This window comes from Trichoderma breve, chromosome 6, assembly GCF_028502605.1.
Source record: "Trichoderma breve strain T069 chromosome 6, whole genome shotgun sequence".
Lineage (NCBI taxonomy): Eukaryota > Fungi > Ascomycota > Sordariomycetes > Hypocreales > Hypocreaceae > Trichoderma > Trichoderma breve.
The window spans coordinates 1,517,195-1,541,671 of record NC_079237.1 but is presented as its reverse complement, the minus strand read 5'-3'; the positions used below and the strand labels follow the sequence as shown (position 1 = coordinate 1,541,671).

Below are 24,477 nucleotides of genomic sequence, written 5' to 3'. Positions count from 1 at the left end.
CCGGATTGTGTGGCAATGATGGGGGCTGGATTTGGCGGTGGCGATGCGAGAGAGATTGACAGTATGATTGATCCAAATGCCCTCATCAGCGGGGAAGCAGAGGGCGGATTTGATACAAGGAAGATACTGGGCCATAATGGATGGTGATGATGATGATTCTACAGAGGATCCATCTCGATATCGAATTGACTTTGTGGGAGGAGAGACGAAGTTGTGGTACAGCCCAGCGTCATGTGACCTGGCGTCAAACAGGCGCCTGCCTTTCACGACATTAGCGGGACAAACGCGCCGAAACGCGGGCAGAGGCTCAAGGGCTGTGAAATGGGCGTTTGCAGTGTGTCCTTTTGTCCTTTTCTCCCTTGGAAAACAAAACAAAAACGCCGTGACGGGATCGGAATCGTTGGTACAACGAGCAGCTGTTCTTTGCTGTATATACACGAGTACTCTGTACTGCTGCAACTACAGCTACTAGTCCCAGCGGCAGATGCACGCCATCTGGAGAAAAAAGCGACATGTCACCACCCAAACCCCTGTCCCGGATCTCCGCCACGCGCCCTTGGGACCCTTGGAACTCGTCCGCAACAGGCCACCAGCGAGCAGAGACGCAGCCGGGCACGGGGTGGCGACACTCGCGGACCAGGAAGCTCAACAGCCAGTTCCGGGCCGGCGACGGCTCGGGTGGCCAGCGCTTGAGCGACACATGGGGCGCCGGAGCAGAGAATCCCGATGTCGATGGCAAGAATACGAGGACAAACGGTGACAGAAACAGTGGCAGAAGCAGTGGTGGACAGGGGGATAATAATAAGACGAGCGTCGTGGACATGCTGACTCGCCCAGGGCTGATGCGTGAGACGCTGGATTCACGCCGCCCAAACGGGCCCGAAGCACGGGACAAATCAGTGCCGGGGGCCCAGACCACAACAGAAGATGCTCTGATGCTCCAGAGACGGCTGGAGGACGAGGAAAAGCAAAAGAAATCCCAAGCCAACCCGCGCAAGCTCTTCGATGGAGTCACAGTCTACGTCAACGGCAGCACGTTTCCACTGGTGTCCGACCACCGCCTCAAGCAGCTCATTAGTGAAAACGGCGGCAACATGTCTCTGAATCTGGGCCGGCGAAAGGTCACGCATGTTATCCTCGGGCGACCCAACGGTTCAACAGAGGGTAAAGGCACCGGGGGTGGCCTCGCGGCGGGCAAGCTGGAAAAGGAAATACGGAAGATTGGTGGCTGTGGTGTCAAGTTTGTCAGCGTGGAATGGTGAGTTTGCCTTTCACTTCTTCGCAACGTCTTGGCTAATTAGATCCAGGGTTCTACAAAGCCTCCAGGAGGGGAAGAGATTGCCCGAAGCGCGCTTCTCCAACCTCAAGATGGCCGCAAAGGCACAAAACAGCGTCTATGGGCTGTATTTCAAGCAGAACGCCGTTTCTAAAACCACACCATCAGAGACCGCTTCTTGATTATCTCGATGATTGATAGGATGGTTTGTCCCCCGTTTATGCATGGAAGCACTGCATGAGCCTAGTTGGACGACAAACTTTTATTACGACGGACAAGGATGGACGAGGGAAGAGAGACAGAGAGAATAACGGCCTCTCACATTACACCGATACGAATTTATGATATATCACTTCTCATAGACCACAAAAGGAACCACATTCCGACGCAGGTGCTAGCACCAAATCCTGTCCGAGGGCAGAAGAAAAAGAAATTCAGAATAAAATTCATACAGCACTCTCAGTATCAAGTCTCAACGTGCCACCACCCTAACTATACGTTCTTGAAAGAAAGAAAAAAGACGTTTAAGCAGCGATCTAACTGACTTTAGGGCCTGTCCCGGGCTCACAAGGGATGTTCCCTCCTTACACATACACTGGATACAGATATATATATCTTTCCGAGCTGTGGCGGCTTGTGTTTGTATTCGTACGAGCAGTACTCGCACCAGACGGCCTCTTTCAGCACAACGACGACAGATCTCCTTGATTTTTCTTGATTCTCGCGCTCCGGAGGTCTTGAAGCCATCGGATACACCCTCACAGGCGCACTCTCACCACATCTCTTTCCAAGTTTCACGCAACAACAACTCACATAACAACGGTCTCTCATCTAAAATCCATTCACAGCAAATGACATCTTCTCCCCCATATTGAACAGAACAGATAATACAAAATCTCAAGCCATTCTTCCCCTTGATGATACCCTCACAGAATAAAACCCCCCTCCTTCTCCCTATCCATCCCATCCCGTGTCCCACCTCCGCTGTACAACTTCATCTCCCGCCTCCTCGACGCGCCTCAATGTAACAAATTCACCAAGATCACATCACAAAATTAAATAAACAGATAACAATAATGAAATTCATTCATTCATTTAGAAGTAGGCTACCACAAAGATCAGAACCATCTACACACAACCCCCCGCAACACAAACAATACACGATGGGGTAAAAGAAGAAGAGAAAAAAACATGTTCTCCTCCCGACTAAAAAATCTCCCCGTGTCACTGCTGGCCCTCCGGGGTGGCGATTTTTCTTCTCAATGTAGGACAAGGCGACGTTGCAAGTCTGTTTCGAGTTTGGGGGGATACGAGAGAGGGGTGAAGTGAATATCGCCAGCATTGGATGATGAGTTGAGGCTGTGACGAGGAAGGGAAAAGGGCTGAATGGCGAGAGATTTCTAGCTGAGAGTTTAAGTGAGGAAATGGACATATGCAAGGGGAAAGGGAAATCGTTCATAGGAGATCTTGAAATAGCTGTCGTGGAAATTTGGTGGAGGAGAGTATAGGGTAATTTGCTCTTCAATCACAGGGCTGTTAATTTATGAGATTTCTTCCATCAGAAAGACTCGTTGAAACGAGGTAAATCAAAATACACCTATATCCAGCAGTGTTTTTGTTACTGCATACCTAGAGTAGATACCTCCATCGCAGTTGGTAGGTAGTTGCTTCATATCATAGCCCGATTGATCATGTTGTCAATCTTGAATCCGACGCCCACCCCCAAACAATAACCCAAAACTGTCATATGCCACGCTCATTACAGCTTCGCCTTTATGCCCTCCTCAATAGCGGCGTGTTTCTCGCCCACAGTATCAAAATACTCCTTTACTTTACGTCTAGCCACATCCACAACAGCCGCATCCTCCACAGTGCTCGGTACCGCGACTTCTTTGTCAAACTGGCCCTTGGCGGCATTCTCCAGCAGCTCCCTCAATACACGCCTAAGAGTCTTGCCGGAGCGTGTCTTGGGAATCATGCCTTTACCCTGAATGATGCCGCCAAGTGAGGCGATGGCACCTACTTGCTTCCGTACAAGGGCCTGAATCTCAGCAGCCAGCTTCTCGTCAGGGACTGCAGCTGTTGGGTGAGATGGGGTAGAGAGAGTGATGAAAGCAAAAGGCAGCTGGCCCTTTACGGCGTCAGGGACACCCACGATGCAGGCTTCGGCAACGAGAGGGTGCGAAGTCACAGCTTGTTCAATACCACCTGGATCCTGTTAGATGAATTGATCCTAGAGTATATGCGCACAGTTGTAATTGCTAATTGCGGCTTCGTACCGGCCAAGCAAGAGTAAAACATAAGGATAGCAAAAGGCATGAAAAGACTTACCACTCGACAACCGATGTGCGCTCACATTCAGCACATCGTCGTTCCTGCTCATGACATGTACATAGCCCTCGGCATCAATCCAGCCCGAGTCTCCAGTATCAAGCCACTTTCCTTGGAATCTCTTCAAGTAGCCCTTGTAAAATCTCTCCTCATCGTCCCATAGAGTGCGGAACCCAGTCGGCGCCAATGGCATTCCCAGCACAATATTGCCCATGGTGCCTCTGTCAACCTCGCGGCCCTCATCATCTACGACGCGGATGTCAAACCCAGGCATGGCTTTGCCAGCACTGCCGGGTTTGAGGCGAGGAGGATCATGACGAGTCTTGGCTTTGCGGTCGCGACCCGCATGGGGGACGAGAGCACGACCCGTCATGGGAGAGCCAGTCTCCGTGGACCACCAGTTATCGATGACATGAGCGGATGGCGCAGCATATTTGTCTAGGAGATCCTGATACATGGATATGATGCTTGGCTCTGAACGTTCTCCGGCTAGGAACAGGGCGTTGAGTGTGCGGAGGCCACCTCGCTCTCCAACCTTGGCCAGAAACTTGTTATCAGGATCATCGCGCTTGATGGCGCGCAGGGCCGTTGGGGCAGTGAACATGGTGTTAACCTTGTATTCCTCGACAATGCGCCAGAAGGCCGAAGCGTCTGGTGTTCCGATTGGCTTGCCTTCATAAATGATAGTAGAAGCGCCAGCCAGCAGCGGTGCGTAGACGATGTACGAGTGGCCAACTACCCAACCGATATCCGACGCCGTAAAGACAACGTCGCCCGGCCCGTGGATATTGAACAGGTAGCTAATCGAGAGGTGTAGACCAACAGCATGGCCTCCAGCGTCTCGCCGAACTCCCTTGGGCGTGCCTGTTGTGCCGGATGTGTGGATAATGTAGACTGGATCAGCACTCTTTACAGGGACACACTCGGCCTTGATGCCTCTTGAACGTGCGCTGTTCATGACTTTCTGCCAGGATGCCTGGCCCGCGCTGCGGTCTGTGGGTGCCCAGGGAACCTGTTCACGCTGCCAAATAAACGTCCGGCGCGGCTTGTGAGTGGCTAGCTTGAAGGCCTCCTCGACGAGTGGGCGATATGGGATAGGAGGCTTGTTGCCGTCAATGCCACATGAGGCCGTCAAGAGGGCGACGGGCTTGCATGAGTCGATACGCTGAGCGAGGGCATTGGGGGCAAAGCCGCCGAAGACGATGGAGTGGATGGCACCGAGGCGGTTCACGGCCAGAATGCCGATCAGAGCAGCGGGAATCATGGGCACTGTCGATGATTTGTGTTAGCGATAAGGAAACCGTTAGGTGATAAGTGAGATGAATGAGTGAGTGAGTAGACACTTATACGACGTAAGTAACTTACTGTAAAGCATTACCACATCTCCTTTGCGCACGCCATCTTCTTTCAGAGCTCCCGCAAAGACCTCAACCTCCTCCAGCAGCTGGCGGTATGTGTACTTTTGCTTGACCTGGGTGACTGGGCTGTCAAAGTAAATGGCAACCTCATCGCCATGTCCAGCCTCAACATGGCGGTCCACGCAGTTATAGCAGGTAGAAATCTCGCCGCCGGGAAACCACTCCCAGCTGTCGTGCTCAATGCCGCTCTTGAGCTTCTTGGCTGTAAGCTTTAGTGTTGAGCTGGGCTTCTTGTGCCAGTAGAGATGCTCAGCCTGGTTCGCCCAGAACTCCTCAGGGTTCTCAAGGCTGTGCCGCAGGATATCATCCTGGACATGGCTGTCTTTACCAGACATTGTGAGCTTTGGGGGGAGGACACGATTGGAGTTGATGGCGATTTGGTATAAATGAAGGAGACGCGTGGAAGACGCCAGACAGAGTGCAAGCAAACTTCCAGAGTTGCGGTCACAGATCAGAATCTGCCAGATCAATTGCTTCTCAGGCCAGATATAAGTAGCAATCAGCACAATCAACTTATCCTCGGTAATCCAGCTTCATTACCTCATTAGCCTGATGACTAAAGCAAGATGAGGGCGATGGTGAGGCGAGTCATGGGGGAAGGTGCCAACAGCCGTTGAGGCGTCCAGAAGACGCGGCAGGTAATTGTAACAGCGGAAGCCACGGTGGAGCTTGTTGCCGTGCTGCAGCTCCGTTAATCCGCTGGGCAGCGTAGAGAAGGCAGGAGCTGGGGCCCCGGATTTGCCCCGCCTTTTGGCTCCTGGGCTTGGCTATCGATAGCGCTGCTGAGCATCTTTGTCGGTAGAGCTCGGCAATGGGAGTCCGCTATCGCCAGCGGCATGTTCCAGACAGATGCAAAAGTTGACATCATTGCTGTTTACAGGTGGGTGTGTCAGACGATTGGTATGTAGTAGAAGTACAAATGTCTAAACCAATACAAAGTTGAAGGGCCAGCACGCATCACCAACAGAATGCATGTAGACAAGGCATATGGATGATAGGATAAAACGAATACTTGTTATTCGGCAGAGATTAACATTCGCAGTGAAGAGTGCCAAACAGTCCTTAAAAACTTGGTTCTTCAAAACGGTAACTGTCTCAACCAACTCCCTTCCGGCTATCCATTCATTGAGAAGCATTAATAATGCGTAGATTGCCTAACGGTGTAAGCATCTTTGTCCCCGACTTCGCCCCCATGTGGTCCGGCAAATAACCTTTTGTCTTCTCCAGATAATCATATCCAATCACGTTTCAACTGTTAACAAGCCGCAAACACGCCACCGTCCATATGCCAAGCTCAATTGAACGGTGTTGACCCTCGGTTATATATCTCAATTCACTACCTCAAGTTGGACAGTCCGTCTGACACAGACAATATCAGACAATTCCAGATACAACCCATTATAGGCTAAATGCCTACTGCTAGGGATTGCCAATTGTTCTCCTGGTAGGATCATGCAAGGCCTGTATTAGTCCGCAATCCCTAGCAAGCACCAAACGGCTTAACTCCAGGGACGGCCCGAAGCCACCTTGGCCTCGACCTCAGTGAACGGACATTGACAAAACAAGTGACATCCATGCCCAAGCACTCTCCTTCCGCCCGTCAAAAAACGGTGAGTTGACAGAAAAGGGAAAGCAATCAACTACAAGGTTGCATGTAATAGTATGCAGGCAAAACCGGCGGCTATCAATCACATCACATCGGAAATTACACTCAAGTCTAGAACGCAGCGCTTGCTTAGCCGGACTTCACTTTTAAGACACATCGACAAAGGCGGTGTTGAATTTGATTTTTTGTGTTGCTGGACCAAAACTGCCCTCCCAGTATATACTTTTGTGCTCGCCATAACTACCAGTGATAGGATAGCTTAGGCTTGCCAAACTTTATATATAAAAAATATTGACAAGAGGCCATAAACACGCCCAGCTTAAGTATGTGAAAAAAGGGGGCCTTGCGCGATGTGTAGAAGCGTCCATCGCAGCGAAAGGAACGAAGAAATAGTCTGACAAAAGAAATTGGAATCGATGGTTTTTCGAGGCGGGAAAAGCGTCCTTTTCTTTTTTAGGTTTCTTTGTCAATAGGGTGAAAGACGCGAGAGAGGTAATGGCAGACCCATCCTATTTGCTGGAGAAAATGACACATTATATTCCAGCCCCGAGAAACGACCGCACACAGTTTGATATGTAGCGCATCTTTCCGTGGGCGATCAAAAAAATCGAGTTCCCTTGAACACCGAGCTTGCATGTCCCGTTAACCCAAGAGAACCCTTCTCTATACATCCCAAAAAATAATCACTCCCTTAAGGTATCCCGTCAACGTAAACCAATAATAAACCCCAACACTGTGTTTTCCCCCTTTATATCAAAATCATGAACGGAGGCCGAACCGACGACTTCCAAGAATCGTAGAACCAAGAAATCGTAGCCGGTAAATTGGCGAGGTGTCGAAATTTACAAGATTTACAGGACGAAAGCGGCCAGACCGACGATACCGGCAAGGCCGGCGCCGGAGAGGACGGCCTTGCTGGCACCGCCAGTGGGGACGGCGGGAGGAGCAGAAGGAACAACACCACCAGTGCTGGCAGGGCCGCTGGCGGGAGGGGCCTGGGTGGGAGTGGTGATGGTGGAGTTGGTGAAGGCAGGAGGAGTGTAACCACCGCCGTTGCCACCGGAGGGAGCACCAGTAGGGGCGGCGTTACCGCTGTAGGTATTCCGTGTTAGTTGAAGATGCACTCAGACGATGTCATGTTGGAAATGCCAAGCAAGCTCGACTTACCAGGTGTTGCAGACAACGCTGCTGGTGACGGTAACGGGGCGGGTGATGGTGCAGGGGCAGTCGGTGATGGTCAGAGTGGTGGGCTAGTAAGGCGCATCTTGTTAGTCGCGTGGTTCTCTCGCTTCATATCCAGATATTCAGATTCGAAAGTACCTCAGTGACGGTGTAGGTCTTGCTGCCGTGGGTGATCTGGGTAGCGTAGGGGCAGTAGGTGACGTATTGGTCAACGACATCGGTAACAACGGTGACGTTGCTAGGAGGAACGTAGACGGCAGAGACGCCAACGGCGGCGAGAGCGACAGCAGCGGTGAACTTCATTTTGTCGGTATTAGGAATTAAACTCGAGGGAGCTTGATTAAGATTATTGATGCGATTGTTGTTAAAGAGTGAAATTGACAAAAGTGTCAAGGTAAGTTTTGCAGGTGCTTAGCGAGCGTGAGTGTGTGGTGAAGGAAGGAAAAAGATCAAGACCCAGATGGGCTCTGGAGGAGTCGAGCTTTATAACCAATGTTTGTGGGCAGAAGCACAGCGGAGTAGAGCGCACGAGAGAGAAAAAAAACAACCAGGCCAGGGGAAGTTGCCAGGGGGGTGCAGCTCCAAGGGAGAAAGTGGGTGGGCCTGTGATGGGGGGGCAAAAGCCAAGATTGGGCCTTTTCTCGGGGGCTCCAGCTGCAGAGGCAAGACAAACAAGCAGCGCAGAAGCAGGTCAAGCAAGGATCATGGATTATGGATCATGGGATGGGTCTGAGCGAGATGCAGGGGTGGGCACGAGATGGAGTGACTTTGGCCTAGCTCCAGACGCCAAAAAGCCATACAATCAAAGGGACGCGTGGTGGCGCCTTGCTGCCGTGTTTATTTTAATCTGTCGAATCAAGTGCTGGATATACGAAGCTGTACTCTGAGATACAGTAAAGCAAGGGACGGTGGAAAAGTGACTTGATGAGTAGGTACGAGTATTGATACGAAGTCCAAATTGCATTGACGCCTTTCGGGGATATTGGTAGAACAGGTTCATCTAGGTAGATTACGGTACCATCCAATGTTGATGTGCTTATCATTCGGATTCCGGGCTCTTTGTTGGCAGCAATTATTATCCCGCACCACAAAATATTGACTAGTTCGTATCTATCTATCTTGTCCATATCTCTCTCATGTGGTAATTTTGGACAAGCACACCTACCGAAAAAAAAACACCCAATAATACATGTCAATATTAATCTAATCTAGTGGACGTAGTACTGAATGTAGCATGTAACCGTAGCATTCATGTTGGTCTACTACCAGGGCATTCACACATCAATTGATCCATAATGGAAAGAGGAGCACAGGCTCAAGTAAGCTTCTATTGATCGACCACACAGGCCCGTTTCGAGCAACCCCAAGACCCCAAGTCTCCCCGTCTGCTCCGTTCATGTACCCGCGTTTCGCATCCTCTTCTATGCCAAACAGCTGGACAGGGCTGGATGGGCACTGGTGATCCGGTTCCAAGCGGCCCCTTATTCTTCCCCATGCTATGGATGCTGCTGCCGTCTCTCGCGAACCCGCTGATCACGGCGATGAATCATGGACGGGCACGAAATTAATTGCTGCTGCACTCGCGATATTGCTGCCAACTATTGCCTCTAGCAGCCCGCTAGCTCTGCGTTTTTTCCCTGTTAGGGCGTGACCCCCCAAGCTCCCCTTCCACCCATCCATCCCATCTGATCAGCCTTTTTTAGTGGCCCTGGGCGCGTTGGCGCTAATGCAGGAACCAAAACGTTTTTGTCAGCTTCATCCCCTGGCCCAGCTCGTTATTCGCCGTGGGCCAGCGGCAACAGGAAGCACGAAGGCATCGTTCCCAGCTGGCTTTCGAACCGCCATTCAATCTAGCCCGGGAAAGGCGTCAATGAGATCAACAGGCCTCTTGGTTGCTAGCCATGGACGTTCGAGAAGCGGGATCGTACAGCTACAGCTACAGTAGTACGGCGGGAATCAAAGCGCCATGTTAGGTATCAATTCGTATCATATCAGGATTCATGGAACAAGAAGGACCAAAAAAAGGAGGATTCTGAATGCTGCTGCTTGCTGCTCATGCAAGGGTGTGCATCTCTCGCATCCACGCCCGCTCTTTCTTGCTTGCCTATTCCAGCTCCTCCAATCTGGGCTCGCCCGCCTATCAAGCAGGTCTTGAAAAATTTCCACCGTCAATGCGGACTGATTATTATTACGGGGGCCTCGTTTATGTGTGGGCGTGGAGGCGTTACTTTACGAGTACCAGCAAGCAGCACCACGGCTTTCCATTTCCAAACAAGAACCAAGGTGAATCACGTGCCTCAGAGTGCAAGCGACGGATGCCAATTGGACGGGGAGCGAGCCCGGGTTCCGCTTTTTTTTTTCTTTTTTCGTAGTTGATGGATCACCTCCGTGGGCATTGAACGATGTTTTCAATCTGTGACTCTGGCGGCTTCGGAGGGACCACAGCTAATAACAAGGTACAGGTACTGTACAAGATATCGCCACTGACTATGTACAGTAGCTCTCAGGCATCAATCAATTTGATCTTTGTGCGTGCCGTTAACCAGAACTAGCAGTACCGCACCTGTGCTGTAGTGCCAGCACTTAGCAGTAGCACCGCCGCTAGGTGACATGCCCTGTGCTGCTGGTGCTGTTCTGTGCTCCGTCGGTGAGCGAGGCCACTGCAAGGCCCAGCGAACCATCTCACTGAATCTTGTCGCGCCGACGCCGAACGACCCTCCGCTCATTTCCCGCTTATCCACTCACCTTCCAGGATGCTGGCCACTCATCCGGTTTTTCTCTTGCATGGCTTGTCTTCGCTTGCGACAGGAAATAGGGGAGAGACGTCTCTCATGCATGTCTTGTGCGCGCAGGCAAGGCAAGGGGGGAGGGCCAGCGTTATTGTTGTTGCCGTGCCCGTATCGTACGTCTATTCGGTGTTTACGAGTCTCACCGTCTCGTTGACGGGCGTATTCCTGCTGCAAGGCGGTTGTTCCGTTTGTTGTTGTCGTTCGGCTCTTTCTCTCTCTCTGGGCAACGATCATCGACGCGGCCCCTGATCCATCTCGATTTCAACCAGCGATCCTGATCGACCGCTCTTTTCTTTTTCCTTCTGCTGATGCTTCTAGTACGAGGATATGCTTCGAAAAAGCATGTCTGGGCGGCGATCACCGGAGTCGTCGGGGACCGAGTTGCGAGGGATCTTCAGTCCTTATCAACTGGCGCATAAACTACCATCTTTGGCTTCCACTTCCATTTCTATAATTATATACGAGCGTTGACTTGACTCCGTTTATCGGATATACAACGTACCGATGGATACGATATACCTTACTCGTACAGAGTACGAAGTCTTCGTACTTGTAACTACGATATCACCACATCTCTGTCTAAGATGGGCTTTAGATTCGAACAACGATTCTTGATAGAAACATGGTGCTCGTATCTCGTATGCAATAGTACTGTATGGAGTCACATTAATGGCCATTGAACATGAGCAATTACCGGCCGACACCAAGTGGATAGACAGCCAAGCGCCCCCAAAAGCTTGACTGTCAAGCCAAGTTCGGCAAATCGGCTCTTCCGCGCTGTCTCGCAGACTGTGATGACTAGCATCAGTCACAATCATAACAAGACGGGAACCTTTTGATACGGAGCTGCCCTACATTTTGTCTCATTGCCCCGAGTCCACACCGGCGCCTTTCATACTCGTACATGGCGCTTCCAACGGGCTGGGGTTGCATCTGCTAATTTCCACTTGATGCTATCAAATGCTGCCCGCTGTTTCGGGAGATAGCCAGTCTACTGTATGTGCTCCGTCGGTTGAAATTGAGCTAGGAGCTTGGCTCTCCGATAAGATGCAGGTGTCCGCGCCTAGATTGGCGTTAGTTGGGTGGCTGTGCGATGCATCAATGTTTTACAGTAATGTCGAGAAAAGCCGTGTTATCATGCTCTCATATCAGAATTAGCACTTCAATTTTGCGAACGAGTCAACTGCAGCAATCTCAATTTTTGCCACCAAATGTAAAAGCACGGCACGATAACCTATTGTGACTTCTCAATGGGGCCAATGTCCCGTCCGAGGGCCGCGGCAATAACCGTCTAAATCCCTCAGGCAACGTCAAGTCTGTCGCAGAACCACTCGAGACTATGGAGTACAATGTCTCACAAGTCTTGAGACAAGAACTGGGGTATCGACTAACAATACTCGTATATACAAGTTGGTTTGTTTTGATGGCTCACCTCACCAAGAGATTATGGGGGCGACGCATGTTTTGGATCTCCTCATCAACTTGTGAAATATGACAATGGCAGCTGCCGTGTTTCGGTTCAATGTCATGCTGGCTCAGTCTAATGTCTGATATTGACGCATGAGCACTTTGCTGGTAGGCATAGTATATTCTTACAACTAATATCGGATGTTGGCGATAACATGCATTGAAACCATCCAATGTTCATTTAATTTACATAGCACGCTAATAGCCGCTTTCAAAGACAAAATAACTGGCAGCCGGGCGGTGAGATCAATGTTATACGGGATGCTGTTTAATATAAGGAACACTTCTCAGTCAATGAGTAGTTGCCTTGAAACATTAAACTGGAACATGCTGTTGTTGCCAAAGGCAGTCAGACTGACTCAGCCAGCGACAGACCACCGCCTCGGCAAAAGTAGCCCAAGCTTATGCTACCATAATCTGAACAATTCGTATCTTATGCAACCTTTCAGAACCCAGACTCTGAATGCCTTCAACCTCAGAGTTTGCCCCAGCTTTTCGTGCAAGATTCGACTGGAAACGGCAGGTTTTTCGAGCTCTTTAGTCGGCATTCGGCAATAATTGGCCCGCCTAAAGAGGAGCTGCCGGGACTTCGTTTGCCTTCCGACTCCTCACTGCATTACTAATTGATTTGCCAGCTTGCCTAGGCACAGTGAGTGTTGAATAGGGTGGGTTTGTGACGCAATATTTTTCACTTAAAGATGGAGTCACTATGTTTGCGAATTGAATAGAGATAGTTTTGAAGTAAATACTCATTGTAGCATTTCGGCTTTTGTTCAGTCAATCCCACAAAACTTGCAACACTAGGAAACATAATGGCCGCCACAATGCGTGCAGTTGGTACGCCGTCTAATAGGCGCCATGAAGCCATCCGAAACGACATAAGCATACAGCAACTAACACATACATAATAGACATCAAGGGTGGAAAAGGCGAGAGAGACGCTCTCTTCATCAACGCCGAAACCCCCAAGCCCGTCCCTTCCCCGGGTCAGGCCATCGTCAAGATCGCCGCCTTTGGCATCAACCGCATGGACATTATCCAGCGCCGCGGCTTCTATCCCGTCCCCCAGGGTGCTCCCAAGACTCTCGGCGTCGAGTTCAGCGGTACTATCGAGTCGTTTGGATCAGAGAGTCACAACGGCTTCAAGGTCGGCGATGAGGTATTTGGTCTTGCGTATGGTGGCGCTTATGCCGAGTACATCGCCGTCAACACAAAGATGCTGCTGCACAAGCCAAAGGGCTTGACGCACGAGCAATGCGCTGCCGTTCCCGAGGCCTGGATAACGGCAACTCAAGCGCTGCACTTGGTTCTCGGATTCGTAGAGGGGAAGAGCATTCTCTGGCACGCTGGCGCATCAGGCGTTTCCATTGCCGGAATCCAGCTCGCCAAAGCCGCCGGCGCATCAGAGATTTATGCCACAGCAGGCAGCGACGAGAAAACCAAGTTCATCACATCTGAGCTCGGCGCCACCGCGGCCTTCAACTACAAGACCCAGGACTGGGTCAGCGAGATCAAGGCCAAGACGGGCGGCAAGGGCGTCGACTACATCGTCGACTACATCGGCGGAGACTACTTCCAGAAGAACCTCGACGTAGCTGCTCTTGACGGCAGCATGCTCCTCCTAGGCACTCTAAGCGGAGGAAAGGTCCCCGATGCGGACATCAGCATGATTCTGTACAAGCGCCTTCGCGTTTTGGGCAGCACGTTGCGAAGCCGCGACGTGGAGTACCAGGGCAGGCTGAGAGACAGGCTGGAGACATATCTCCCCGATTTTGAATCGCACAAGCTCAAAATCTACCTGGACTCTGTGCTGCCGTGGGACAAGATCCAGGAGGCGCACGAGCACATGGAGAATGCAAAGAACTCGGGTAAAATCGTCTGCACCATTGTTTAGGTATAAAATTTTAGGGCCGAAGTAGGAATGAATGAAACCAAATAATGAACGCAATCATGAGCCTATAATACTTTTACTGAGAGTAAGTGCGATATTAGTGTTCCTTCACCCATGCTAGCATCTGCTCGTATGCCGTGACCTGAGCGTCCATGATGGCTGATTCCTGGTATTGACCCGTGACAGCAAATCCTGCTACTGATGAGACAATGCTTCTTTCATTTCATATGAGTTGGGAACTTACCGTGTGGTACTCCGGGGTATACTTGAACTTCATGTTCCAAATTGTCCTGCGTCATGATCTCTTCTCCCACTTTTCGCACCTCATCCGGGAATAAGGCATCGTCTTCAACACACACCAGACTCAACGGCGCTTGGAGATCCTTGAAATCGTCTGGAGTCACCGACGCGGCATGAGCTAGAGCGCCGGCTTTGATATACGGGCCAGCTTTCACCATGACAGCTTCTTCATCGTTGCCACCCTCATGAGATCCCTTGGCCAAAAGGAGAACGTAGCGACCACCAACGCAGTACCCTACAGCGTAGATCCCTTCACCATACTTGATAGGATCGGGGTATTCTTCGTGTGCCGCTTCAATCACCTTGCGCAATATGGGCATGATTTTAGCCTCTGTTATTCGCGCCAGCCACATATCGATCATAAACGACTTTGCAATCTCCACGGCCTTCAACTTGACTTGCTCGAGAAGAGACGTCGAGTTGTCTGTGAAGGAACTACCTTTTCCTCCTGGAGCTGTTTCGCCCGCAAACATATCTGGCATGAGGACAAGAAATCCTTCAGAGGCGTACATGTCGGCTTGAATCTGGTTATTGACGGACTTGATACCGGTTCCGCCAGTGAGCAGGAGGAGAAGGCGGGAAGGTGTATGAGGATAGTCGGCTGGTTTCGAGATGTACACCTGACATCAGCTTTTATTAGATGCATACTTACGATAGCTTGATCCTCAGGTTAACCTACATCGATGTCGTTGAGTTTGATGATTTCGCCAGTGGATCCCTGGCCGGTGGCTATGCTTTGATGTTAGTGATAGTGCTTGCAAGATGGAAACGTGGTCGCATGTACGAGTAGGTCTGTCCTTTACGCAGTGCTCATGTTCACCCATCTGCTCGCTGACATCTGTCGGCTCATTTAGCAAGGAGTCTTCTTGCGCATCGCTCTCCGGCGCCTTTGTTGCAATATCTATCTCTGTCATGGCTGGTGGTAGGTGTGGCTTATGATGGCGCGCGTATAGAGAATGTCCCAAATGACAAAAGACACGACAAGAATGGCAATATGACTGGATGAGGTTGAATGATGATAAAGAGTCTTGAATATGGCTGCTGACGTGTTGTTTGTCTGAGAATAGCACGGGTCTTGCGCTAAGTTCAACGTCATGCGGTTTCATGTAGAAAAATACGAAGGGAGGGAGTGGCTCTCCAGATGTACCCAGGACAACAGGTACCTGGGCGCGCTATGGTGGCTGGCGGGGAGAATAAGTACCTCCTTCCGTGGTGCTCTCTGGGAATGGGAAGCTTGCGAGAATGTTTGTTCTCAGGTGATCGTACTCAAGCACTCAGGAAATTATTTGGAAAATACCTCGTTGATATTATTTTATACTACCTTAGAATTCATATTTACTAGAGATGCCAATGATACTAAAGGGGGAATATCCCAACCTGGAAGGGATATCATTTTGGTCGCTTAGATTGGTGCTGTGACTCTTCTATAAGGTTCTGAAATGGTATACCGAAAGTGTTAGACTGGAAGCTTATTCAAGCGTATCTGTTTTTTTTTTTTTTTTTTTTTTTTTTTTCACGACAAGTGAAATACTCAAACAAAAGATATTATATCTACCAGATTAGAAACCGTCAGCCATCCCTCCATCAAATAAAATATTGAGTCTGTTTCATGACAGAGTGGTCGCTTCAGCTGCCTGTACAGTGGGAGGTACTTTCGCCTCTCGAAAGCACCCCGCTCACCCCGCCATCACGTGATGACTCGCCTCTCAACGCGTAAAGAGAACGCGTCGCGGGTTTGTCAGAAGCCTTGACGAAAGTGCACGAAACCCAGAGCTTGTGAGGCAAAGCTGTAGACATCACAGCTCGGTTAGACGAACAAAAAATCATCACAACAGCACAAAATGGGCGTCGAATCCGAATTATCGCAGGGCTGCATCGAGTAAGTAACCTGCCGAGCTTTACTCTGGCCATTCTTCATTCTTCATATCCGACTGACCCAAAACGTGCAGGGCCATCTTCAATGACCCCGATCAGGCGGCACAGCGCTTCCCTGTGCCTGTGATGCAGTGCCTACAGATCAAGCAGATGGCGCCTTCAGGGCAAGGCGGCGATAGATATCGATTGGTCATGAGTGATGGACTCAACTATGTCCAGACCATGCTTGCTACTCAGGCAAATCATGTCATTCACGACAACAAGCTCGAGAGGGGCTGCCTAACTCGAGTGAAGCAGTACACTCCCAACAATTTGAAGGGAAAGAAGTAAGAAGATATCAAGACGGTAGATCTCCGATCAGACGACTGACATGGTTGACAGCATCCTGGTTATTCTGGACCTCGAGGTCATCGAAAATCTCGGTGTGCACGAGAAGATTGGTGATCCAGTGGTCCTCGATCCCAAACCGGCCGAGACGACGATCGCTGGCAACGACTTTTACGGAGCCAAGAAGGAAGAAATGGATACCAAGCCACAGCTGCAGTCGATGCCGTCAAGATCAGCCACGCACGCTGGTGCCAACATATACCCTATCGAGGCTCTTTCGCCCTTTTCCAACAAATGGACAATCAAGGCCCGTGTAACGTTCAAGTCAGACATTAAGACGTGGCACAAACCGACCGGAGAGGGAAAGCTTTTCAGCGTCAACCTCCTTGACGAGAGTGGCGAGATCAAGGCTACGGGCTTCAACGACCAGTGCGATGCCTTTTATGACATGCTTCAGGAAGGCTCCGTCTACTACATTTCTAGCCCCTGCAGAGTTTCTCTGGCCAAGAAGCAGTTCAGCAACTTGCCAAATGACTACGAGCTTGCCTTTGAGCGGGAAACGGTTATCGAAAAGGCAGAAGATCAGACCAACGTACCCCAGCTCCGGTTCAACTTCTGCACCATCCAAGAACTGCAAAGCGTGGAAAAGGACAGCACTGTTGATGTCATCGGTGTGTTGAAGGAGGTTGCCGAAGTCAGCGAGATTACGTCAAAGAAGGATGGTCGACCCTTCCAGAAGCGTGAATTGACGCTGGTGGACGATACCGGCTATTCAGTTCGCGTCACGATCTGGGGCAAGACAGCAAGCGCCTTTGATGCCAACCCAGAGTCAGTTGTGGCTTTCAAGGGCACCAAGGTATCAGACTTTGGTGGCAAGAGCCTTAGTCTGCTCTCGTCAGGAACCATGACTGTCGATCCTGATATCCCCGATGCCTACCGTCTCAAGGGTTGGTATGATTCAGCCGGCCGAACAGACACCTTTGCGACTCATCAGAACCTGGCTGGTGTGGCTGGCGCAACTGGCCGAAAGGAGGAAATCAAGACAATCTCACAGGTTAAAGACGAGAACCTTGGTGTGGACGACCAGGCTTACTACACGATCAAAGCCACCATTGTATTCGTCAAGCAAGACAACTTTTGCTACCCTGCTTGCTCTAACCAAGGATGCAACAAAAAGGTCACTCCCATGCCGGATGGTACATGGCAGTGCGAGAAGTGCAATGTATCACACGACAAGCCAGACTACCGCTACATCATGCAACTCAATGTGGCCGATCACACAAGTCACCAGTGGCTGAGCTGCTTCGACGATACGGGCAGGATAGTAGTCGGCATGTCTGCCAACGAGCTGATGGAGCTCAAGGAGAATGACGATGCCAAGTTCATGGCCGCATTCGAGGCGGTGAATTGTAAGAAGCTGGTGTTCAGATGCAGAGCTAAGATGGATAATTTTGGTGACACGCAGAGGTAAGTCTTTCAAAGTAAGCAAAACGAAGCAAATGACAGTGACTGACAAAAGTTTTAGGGTACGATACCAAGTTTTGAGTGCTTCTTTGGTGGACTACAAGACAGAGGGCAACAAACTGGTAGAGCTGATCAAGCAGTTCAACATTAACTAATTGTTCAAAGTATAATGACCAAAGAGTGTACAAAAGACTATTATGGCGGATTTGTTGGGTGATATGACTTTATAGCTAGGTAGCTATCTCATGAGGAAGAACATGGGGATATAAAAAATTGAATTTGCTTGAGCTGCTCGTGGCTGTCTACATGCTTATACGCACTTTGTGAGTGCCCTGTGGGAGACGCCAAGATTCGTCGACAGCTGCCTCGTGACCAAGCATTCCCTCATCAGAGACTGTGGTCAAATGAGTGGCGGCCGAAACTGCACTTATGCTCCGTATTTAGCTGCTAGACAATCCTACTCACACTTGGGATGGTGTTGGTGCTTGTCAGAAAAAGGCAACCTGCATCAGCGTCGGCCCCTGCGTGGTCCAAGACAGGAAGCTGGGGATGTTGGACAGCTGATAAGGATCAATCCAGGAGTTTGTACTCCGGACGGAGCATTTGGCACATGTTTTCTGGGATGTGCTAGCTTTTTAATAGTATCTAATGGTAGAGGCGTCGACACCAGGACAGTACAGTATGAGGTTAGAGCGGCGTGGCCTCCCAGCCACCAGCTTTTTTTTTCGTACTCCATTGACGTGAATCCCCTGGACGGCGTGGTATAATTAGCACCTCGTATATTACGTACGTATATTGGTGATTGACAACATTGCTTTCTGGTTTCGTTTAGATGCTGAATGATGGGGTTATCTGAGACTCATGGCCATGTGTCAGGCAGGGCATCTCTTGACCTCACCCTTACGACTGAACCAAAGAGGGGAAAATGGAGACCAAACAACCACATCCAACGATGGAGCACTTTTTTCTTTAGCCCTTCTTGGTGTGGTAGCTTGGGGGCTTGCAAGAGAGGAGCACATGCAAAATGGTGCTAGGCCCGCGCCGTCGCGGATGTGGAAAAGAGGCTTGATGTTGATGGATGGTGGCACCAGGCACTGTATCTGGTAAATGCCTCTTTTTTTATCCAGGCACATGACGGTCGAATCTGGCGACGGGGATCTGTGTTAAGAAAGAGGGCGCACATGATGCTTGTTTCGAGGGTCCTCTGCATATACATTTTTTGCATGAACGGGGTGGCAGCTATGAAACGTTGCCTGGTTTGGTGGTTTGAAGAAATTGACTGTGAACATGCAAGACATGTCGAAGATGGTTTAGTTGAGGAGAGGAGAGGCGGAATTGTGTCCATCGCTGCGGTTTTGTGTATATGAGCAGCATGAATGATTTACCAGCTGGATTCTCCTTGTTGATTTCCTCTTTGATAATGAGAAAACATTCACGTTTCAAAGACTGAGGTTCCATGGCTTCAATGATGACTTTCAACTCAAGGAATGTGCTTTGTACCTGAGGGAACTCGGACCTGTCACAGCGCCTGCAGCGCTTGAGGAGCCCACTAGCGAGGGCTCGGGCACAGCTAGCTGAACATTAGCAGTTGGTGGCGCCGTGGTCTGTCGTCAATAGGTGGCGATTGATCGAATAATCCCTCCCGTCACAGATGGAGCTGTCTTTGCGCTGAAAGAGCCACTAAGCTGTCTTTTGCAATCCGGCTAATAAAGCTGCATCATAGCATCGGAGAGTGATTCTGCTTTCTGCCCAGCATCTGCATCAATCTGCATCGACAGCGCTGTATGTACATACATGCTGCCGGGTATCAGGTACCTGCTGCCTACTGTACTGTCCACTGCCAATCAATCCAATAGTCGCCCCGCCCCAGTCAGACCAGTCAGTTTCATTCTGCCTCCTACACATCACCTCACATCGCATCGCCTCGCAGCGCATCAAATCACATCGTCGCTGCTCTGCTCCGTATGTACAGCACGTACTGACTGAGTGGGCAACGGCACATCTCTTCCCTTTCCCTTCCTCCTGCTTCGTCCCGCCTCGACGAATCGAATCGCTTCCGCCATGTGCCATCGATCCATCGTCACCGTGTCACCCCCTGCATCGTGAACCTTGCGATTCTCTTTTCGGAACGAGCCTTGAATCAAGGCTGGCGACCACTGGGGGGCCCAGCTGCTGCTGCTACTGCCAGGCGTCTCACCAACCACCTGGTCGCTCTATTTCCGCTTTTTCTTCCTCTCCAGCTTTGCGCCTTTCATCGTCCTGGGCTTCGTTCTTTGAGCGCCAGATTCCCTTCTTTTGCTTCTCACTCGCTTTCAGCTGCTGTGTCCAATCATCAGCTCATCAGCGTCTCACCCGTCGCCTCAGCACCTGCGCCCGGCCCTTTGTTGGCCAGCTGTACGGCACGACGGGGTGTCTCTTTTTTTCTTTTTCTTGCCTGGGCCGTTGACGCAAACTCAGCCCGTTTCCTTTGCTTACACTTTGCTTTGCTTGCTGTTCTCGTTTCAGATTGGCCCTCGTTGTTTTGGGACCCAGCAGACTTGTTGCTCGCCTCGCTCGTCCGTCTGGCCATTCACGACCGCACCGCGCTCTGATCTCGATTAGCTGGACTCACCAATTGTATCGCCTGATCAGGTCCAGCACAACCTACTTGTCCATCATCATGCAAAGCGGCCCCTGTCTCAACCACGCCGCCGCCACGTAGTCCGTGAAATATACTACTAGTGGCAGCCTGCGCTTCCTTTTTTGCTCGCAGCTCCCAGCAACAGTTCAGTTTTTACGATCGCCACGATGGCGGCGCCTTCTCAGATGAATCCCACCTCCGTACCTGAGGCTGCGGCGCCGCGCCAGTTCAAGAAGCACCGAGTCCTGCCGCGGCCGCACATCGATCAGCCGCACGATGGCTCTAGGCGCAAACCCAATCTAGCCAGCGCGGCGATGGTGCCCAGAAGCTCGACGCCTCACCCGACCGTGAATCCACAGCCCTTAAAACACCAGCTCAGGAGAATAAACACCGGGCCTGATTTGCCTCCAACTCCGCCCGCGCACTCAAACGCATCCTCCAGCAGCCACTCTGCCGCCGCATCGAGCCCGACAAGCACCGAAAGTAGCGTCAGGCTGCCGAATGTCGTCGCGACTCGACCGCCAGCCACCCCTCCGGACCAGCGCAGCCCCCCGACTCCAGATGTCACCCCGCCGCATCCTGCAAGCCTCGCCAAGAACCCGCGGCCCAGCATAAAGGACCGCATGGCTTCGGGGAGCACAATGGGCACGGAGTCGAGAGCCGAGTCCTTCATCACCGCCCGCGAGGAGGTGACGCCTTCGGAGGACGAAACAGTAGCCGAATGGCCTCGCAAGTTTTCGGCGGCCTCGCATACCACCATCATTCCGTCCGCTAACGCTGTTACTACTAATCGTGATGCGGTGCGACCAATAACTCCTTCGGATAGAGCACAAAGAACACCGACTGGAGATGGAAGGCGAGAAGAAGGCGACTCTACGCCAAAAGCGAAGGCAAAAGCTTCTGAATTTGTAGACAGACGGGACGCTGCCCCAGAAGCTGGGCATTCGCAAGATGCCCGCTTGTCGAATGCAGTTATGTCCCAGAAGAACCAGTATCGACGTCGACCCTCGGGAGCCTCGCGGCCAATTTTGCATCATGATCCTGTCGTTGAAGACAAAGTATCTGTCGGGCCTACCGACGCCACGAAAGCTGTGCGCAACATGCAACTCGAAGAGGCAGCACCTGTAGTCTCGTCTTCGAAGAGACCCAATGATGGAAAGCCTGCCAAGTTGGTCCATCCGCAAGTAGAGGCGACGGCAAAGCGAGAGCGACCATTAAGCACCTCTAGCCAGTCAACTGTGGTCGAGGTTTTTCTTGTCGATGGCCCCCCGAAAAGGGAGAGAACTCTGCGCCACATGCGAAAGCAAAGCACTTTGAGAAATGCTACTGAAAGCAAGGTAGACACTGCTTCAATAGCCCGTGTGGAAGACGTGAAAGAAAAAGAAGAGGAGGTTCCTAAACCTTCCAAGGTTACACAAAGTCAGCTGGATTCCTATGATCGCGAGAGTTACATCTCAACCGTCACACACTCGACAAACAGATCCATCTCGAGTAGAACCGCGAGAAGGGAGATTTGGAAGAGTGGTGGTATCCCGGTAGTCATTGTCCCTGAACGACGATCGTCGAGGGGTCCCAAGAGCAGGGAGCCTTCTCTTCGATCGGCATCTAGCAGGCACTCAGACAAGGCAAAGAGCGTCAACTCCGCCCCTGCCCGTGATGTATCGCCATCTGCAAACTCTGGTCCCGTCTTTGATCGCCCTGCTCGTCGGAGTCGAGCGTATTCCGAATCCGATAGATCTGAAAGAACGATTGATTTCCCCCCGGTAATTCCGCAGCGGTCTTCGTCGCTCTCAGCTCCAACCAGTCGCAACGCTTCTAGGCGTGGATCAATAACTGCTAGCAGCGTCAAGTTACACAATGCCGAGATCGAACAGCAACTTAACGCTTCTAGGCGTGAATCAATAACTGCTAGCAGCGTCAAGGTACACAATGCCGAAATCGAACAGCAACTTAATCGCCATTGCAGCCAAGAAGTGCACATCATCTGTCCCAGCACGCCATCGCTGTCCCCTCTGTCCCCTCTGTCCCCCTTATCCCCCGGGATGCAGGACTTGGAAAGAGAGGACCCGTTTGATCACCTTGGGGTTGATCAGCACGACGATGTACTTTCGGTGAAGAAGATTCCGTTGCGGAATACGCCTTTCTCGGTTGCGTCCATGGAGACGTGTGCAACGGCCCCTGAGCTGGTAGAAGCCCTCGCTGTTCAAATGTTCCCTCATCAAAATTCATCGGTTCTTATGGTCAATCACTCGAACCGGCCGTCAGAGGCAGCGTTGGTGAGGCGCGTTTCCAGCCCTCCCAAATCATTGGTGGCGCATTTGTATGATCAGGCTCCCGTCACTCCTCCCCAGAAGAGATTCTCTTCCCTCGAGGTCGATTCACCTCTGCGCAACCCGCGAGCTCCACCACAACCGCCGAGGTACCCGCCCGCAATCAACTTCATTCCTGCCACACCATCGGGTATGACGCCTGCGGCCGAGCGAGTTATTCTGCAAGGCAACTACTTTGAATCTTTGAAGGAGAAGCCTCCACGACGACCCTCCATCGTCAGAAGAGCTTTCAGCCGCCGCCGCCATTCCATCGACTACGTGTCAACCTCGAGAGGGCCAGGCTTCCTTGCCAGGACCTTTTCTTTGTCACGGAGAACTCGTGATGACAGCGACATCTCTCTATATAGAGACAATGAACAACCAACTGAAGAGGACAAGCTGCATCCGTTTTGGCGCCCCCAGTGGATCAGCGATGAGGATTCTGAGCCTAGGTCCGATGAGGACGAATATAGTGACGATGAGGATGATTATGAACGTGATGATGAAGTCTATCGATACCCCCCTGTGGACAACCGCCCGCGAAGACCAACAAGGAGCTTTAGCCAAAAGGTGAAGCAGACTTTTTCGATTCTGCCATCACAAGAGTATCATGTCGATGACGTGCATGGGCCCCAACGCCGGACAATCAAACGGACATCAAGTGGCAATCTGCGCATCGTACGCCGCAAAATCAGCGCTGAATCGATTAGACGACGACAGAGTCAGAGCAGAGACCCGAGATCGATTGTTGGTGAGCCTCGCAAACGGTTCTGGCGGAGACGAAGCATTGGTCGAGGCAGTGTGATGGGTTCACGGCGATTTTCCATTGGGAGCAAATTGGAAGAGATTCAAAATATTCCGCAAAAGATAAGCGAGAGACGACGCGAGAAACGCTCGCAGAGACTTCGACAGATGATTAGCGGGCCGAAAGAAGTTCGAGACGGCGTTGGTGAAGTAATCAGACCCGGCAACGGGGCGGCTCAATTCGACCCAGCTGGACGATTTTAAGACTTCTTTTCTTTTTCAAGTGAAGAGTCTTGGTGCTACTTGCTGGCGTTTTTCTTGATGATGCAAGCAATGATGACGACAAAGGACGAATGATTTTTATTTTCTTGAAGACGAAATGACGGGACACATTAGTAGATGGCCAGCATTTTGCATTTACGATTAATTCTGCAACGATTTGATGATTTGATGCTTTGGACGACTCTGCCTTTGAAGAGATGGAAATGCTACAGTTTGTCGTCTTTTTTTTTTATCTATTGACAAAAGACCCTGGAGGGCTTTTCTTGAATTTTTCAACGTCTCATTTTAATTTGCTCTCGTCAGGATGTACATTTTGATAAGGGGCTCCCCCTTTTTGAGTTACGTTTTTGCTCTTTTTTTCTATATCCTTTTTCTCATTGTTTTGCTCCTCTTTTCTTTCTGTCTTTTTTTGCTATGTTGCTGGCTATTCTATTAGCCTTGCATGAAGAATACGGAATCTAAAGAATGGGGGCGGCTAGATTGCTTTTCGAGGCATCTCATGAACTGGAAACGAATGAAATGCCTTTTTTTTCTCATCTCATCTTGCTTTACGTTTTCTTTTCTTTTTGATGTTAGCTGTATTATAGAAGACGTTG

General features: G+C 50.8%; 7 protein-coding genes across 7 annotated transcripts; 4 read left to right on the top strand and 3 right to left on the bottom strand.

Moving 5' to 3' along the window:
- Positions 1 to 512: 512 nt before the first annotated feature.
- On the top strand, positions 513 to 1,458 carry T069G_09413 (uncharacterized protein; the record flags this gene model as incomplete). The annotated part of the gene is made up of 4 exons (XM_056176623.1): positions 513 to 756; positions 838 to 899; positions 945 to 1,258; positions 1,308 to 1,458. The coding sequence occupies 4 exons, from the start codon at positions 513 to 515 to the stop codon at positions 1,456 to 1,458; spliced, it is 771 nt and encodes a 256-aa protein (XP_056025101.1).
- A 1,577-nt stretch (positions 1,459 to 3,035) lies between these two features.
- On the bottom strand, positions 3,036 to 5,360 carry T069G_09412 (AMP-binding enzyme domain-containing protein; the record flags this gene model as incomplete). Its single annotated transcript, XM_056176622.1, has 4 exons — positions 3,036 to 3,242; positions 3,312 to 3,484; positions 3,608 to 4,876; positions 4,973 to 5,360. The coding sequence occupies 4 exons, from the start codon at positions 5,358 to 5,360 to the stop codon at positions 3,036 to 3,038; spliced, it is 2,037 nt and encodes a 678-aa protein (XP_056025100.1).
- A 2,122-nt stretch (positions 5,361 to 7,482) lies between these two features.
- Positions 7,483 to 8,116, bottom strand: T069G_09411 (uncharacterized protein; the record flags this gene model as incomplete). The annotated part of the gene is made up of 3 exons (XM_056176621.1): positions 7,483 to 7,723; positions 7,799 to 7,881; positions 7,952 to 8,116. 3 exons carry the CDS (start codon positions 8,114 to 8,116, stop codon positions 7,483 to 7,485), a joined length of 489 nt encoding a protein of 162 aa, XP_056025099.1.
- A 4,777-nt stretch (positions 8,117 to 12,893) lies between these two features.
- T069G_09410 (zinc-binding dehydrogenase domain-containing protein) lies at positions 12,894 to 13,963 on the top strand (the record flags this gene model as incomplete). The annotated part of the gene is made up of 2 exons (XM_056176620.1): positions 12,894 to 12,906; positions 12,981 to 13,963. The coding sequence occupies 2 exons, from the start codon at positions 12,894 to 12,896 to the stop codon at positions 13,961 to 13,963; spliced, it is 996 nt and encodes a 331-aa protein (XP_056025098.1).
- Positions 13,964 to 14,057: 94 nt separating this feature from the next.
- On the bottom strand, positions 14,058 to 15,174 carry T069G_09409 (dienelactone hydrolase family domain-containing protein; the record flags this gene model as incomplete). The annotated part of the gene is made up of 4 exons (XM_056176619.1): positions 14,058 to 14,152; positions 14,205 to 14,880; positions 14,940 to 14,989; positions 15,045 to 15,174. 4 exons carry the CDS (start codon positions 15,172 to 15,174, stop codon positions 14,058 to 14,060), a joined length of 951 nt encoding a protein of 316 aa, XP_056025097.1.
- Positions 15,175 to 16,101: 927 nt separating this feature from the next.
- Positions 16,102 to 18,081, top strand: T069G_09408 (replication protein A OB domain-containing protein; the record flags this gene model as incomplete). The annotated part of the gene is made up of 4 exons (XM_056176618.1): positions 16,102 to 16,139; positions 16,210 to 16,461; positions 16,517 to 17,929; positions 17,988 to 18,081. The coding sequence occupies 4 exons, from the start codon at positions 16,102 to 16,104 to the stop codon at positions 18,079 to 18,081; spliced, it is 1,797 nt and encodes a 598-aa protein (XP_056025096.1).
- A 2,632-nt stretch (positions 18,082 to 20,713) lies between these two features.
- Positions 20,714 to 23,863, top strand: T069G_09407 (uncharacterized protein; the record flags this gene model as incomplete). Its single annotated transcript, XM_056176617.1, has 1 exon — positions 20,714 to 23,863. The coding sequence occupies one exon, from the start codon at positions 20,714 to 20,716 to the stop codon at positions 23,861 to 23,863; it is 3,150 nt and encodes a 1,049-aa protein (XP_056025095.1).
- Positions 23,864 to 24,477: the final 614 nt, after the last annotated feature.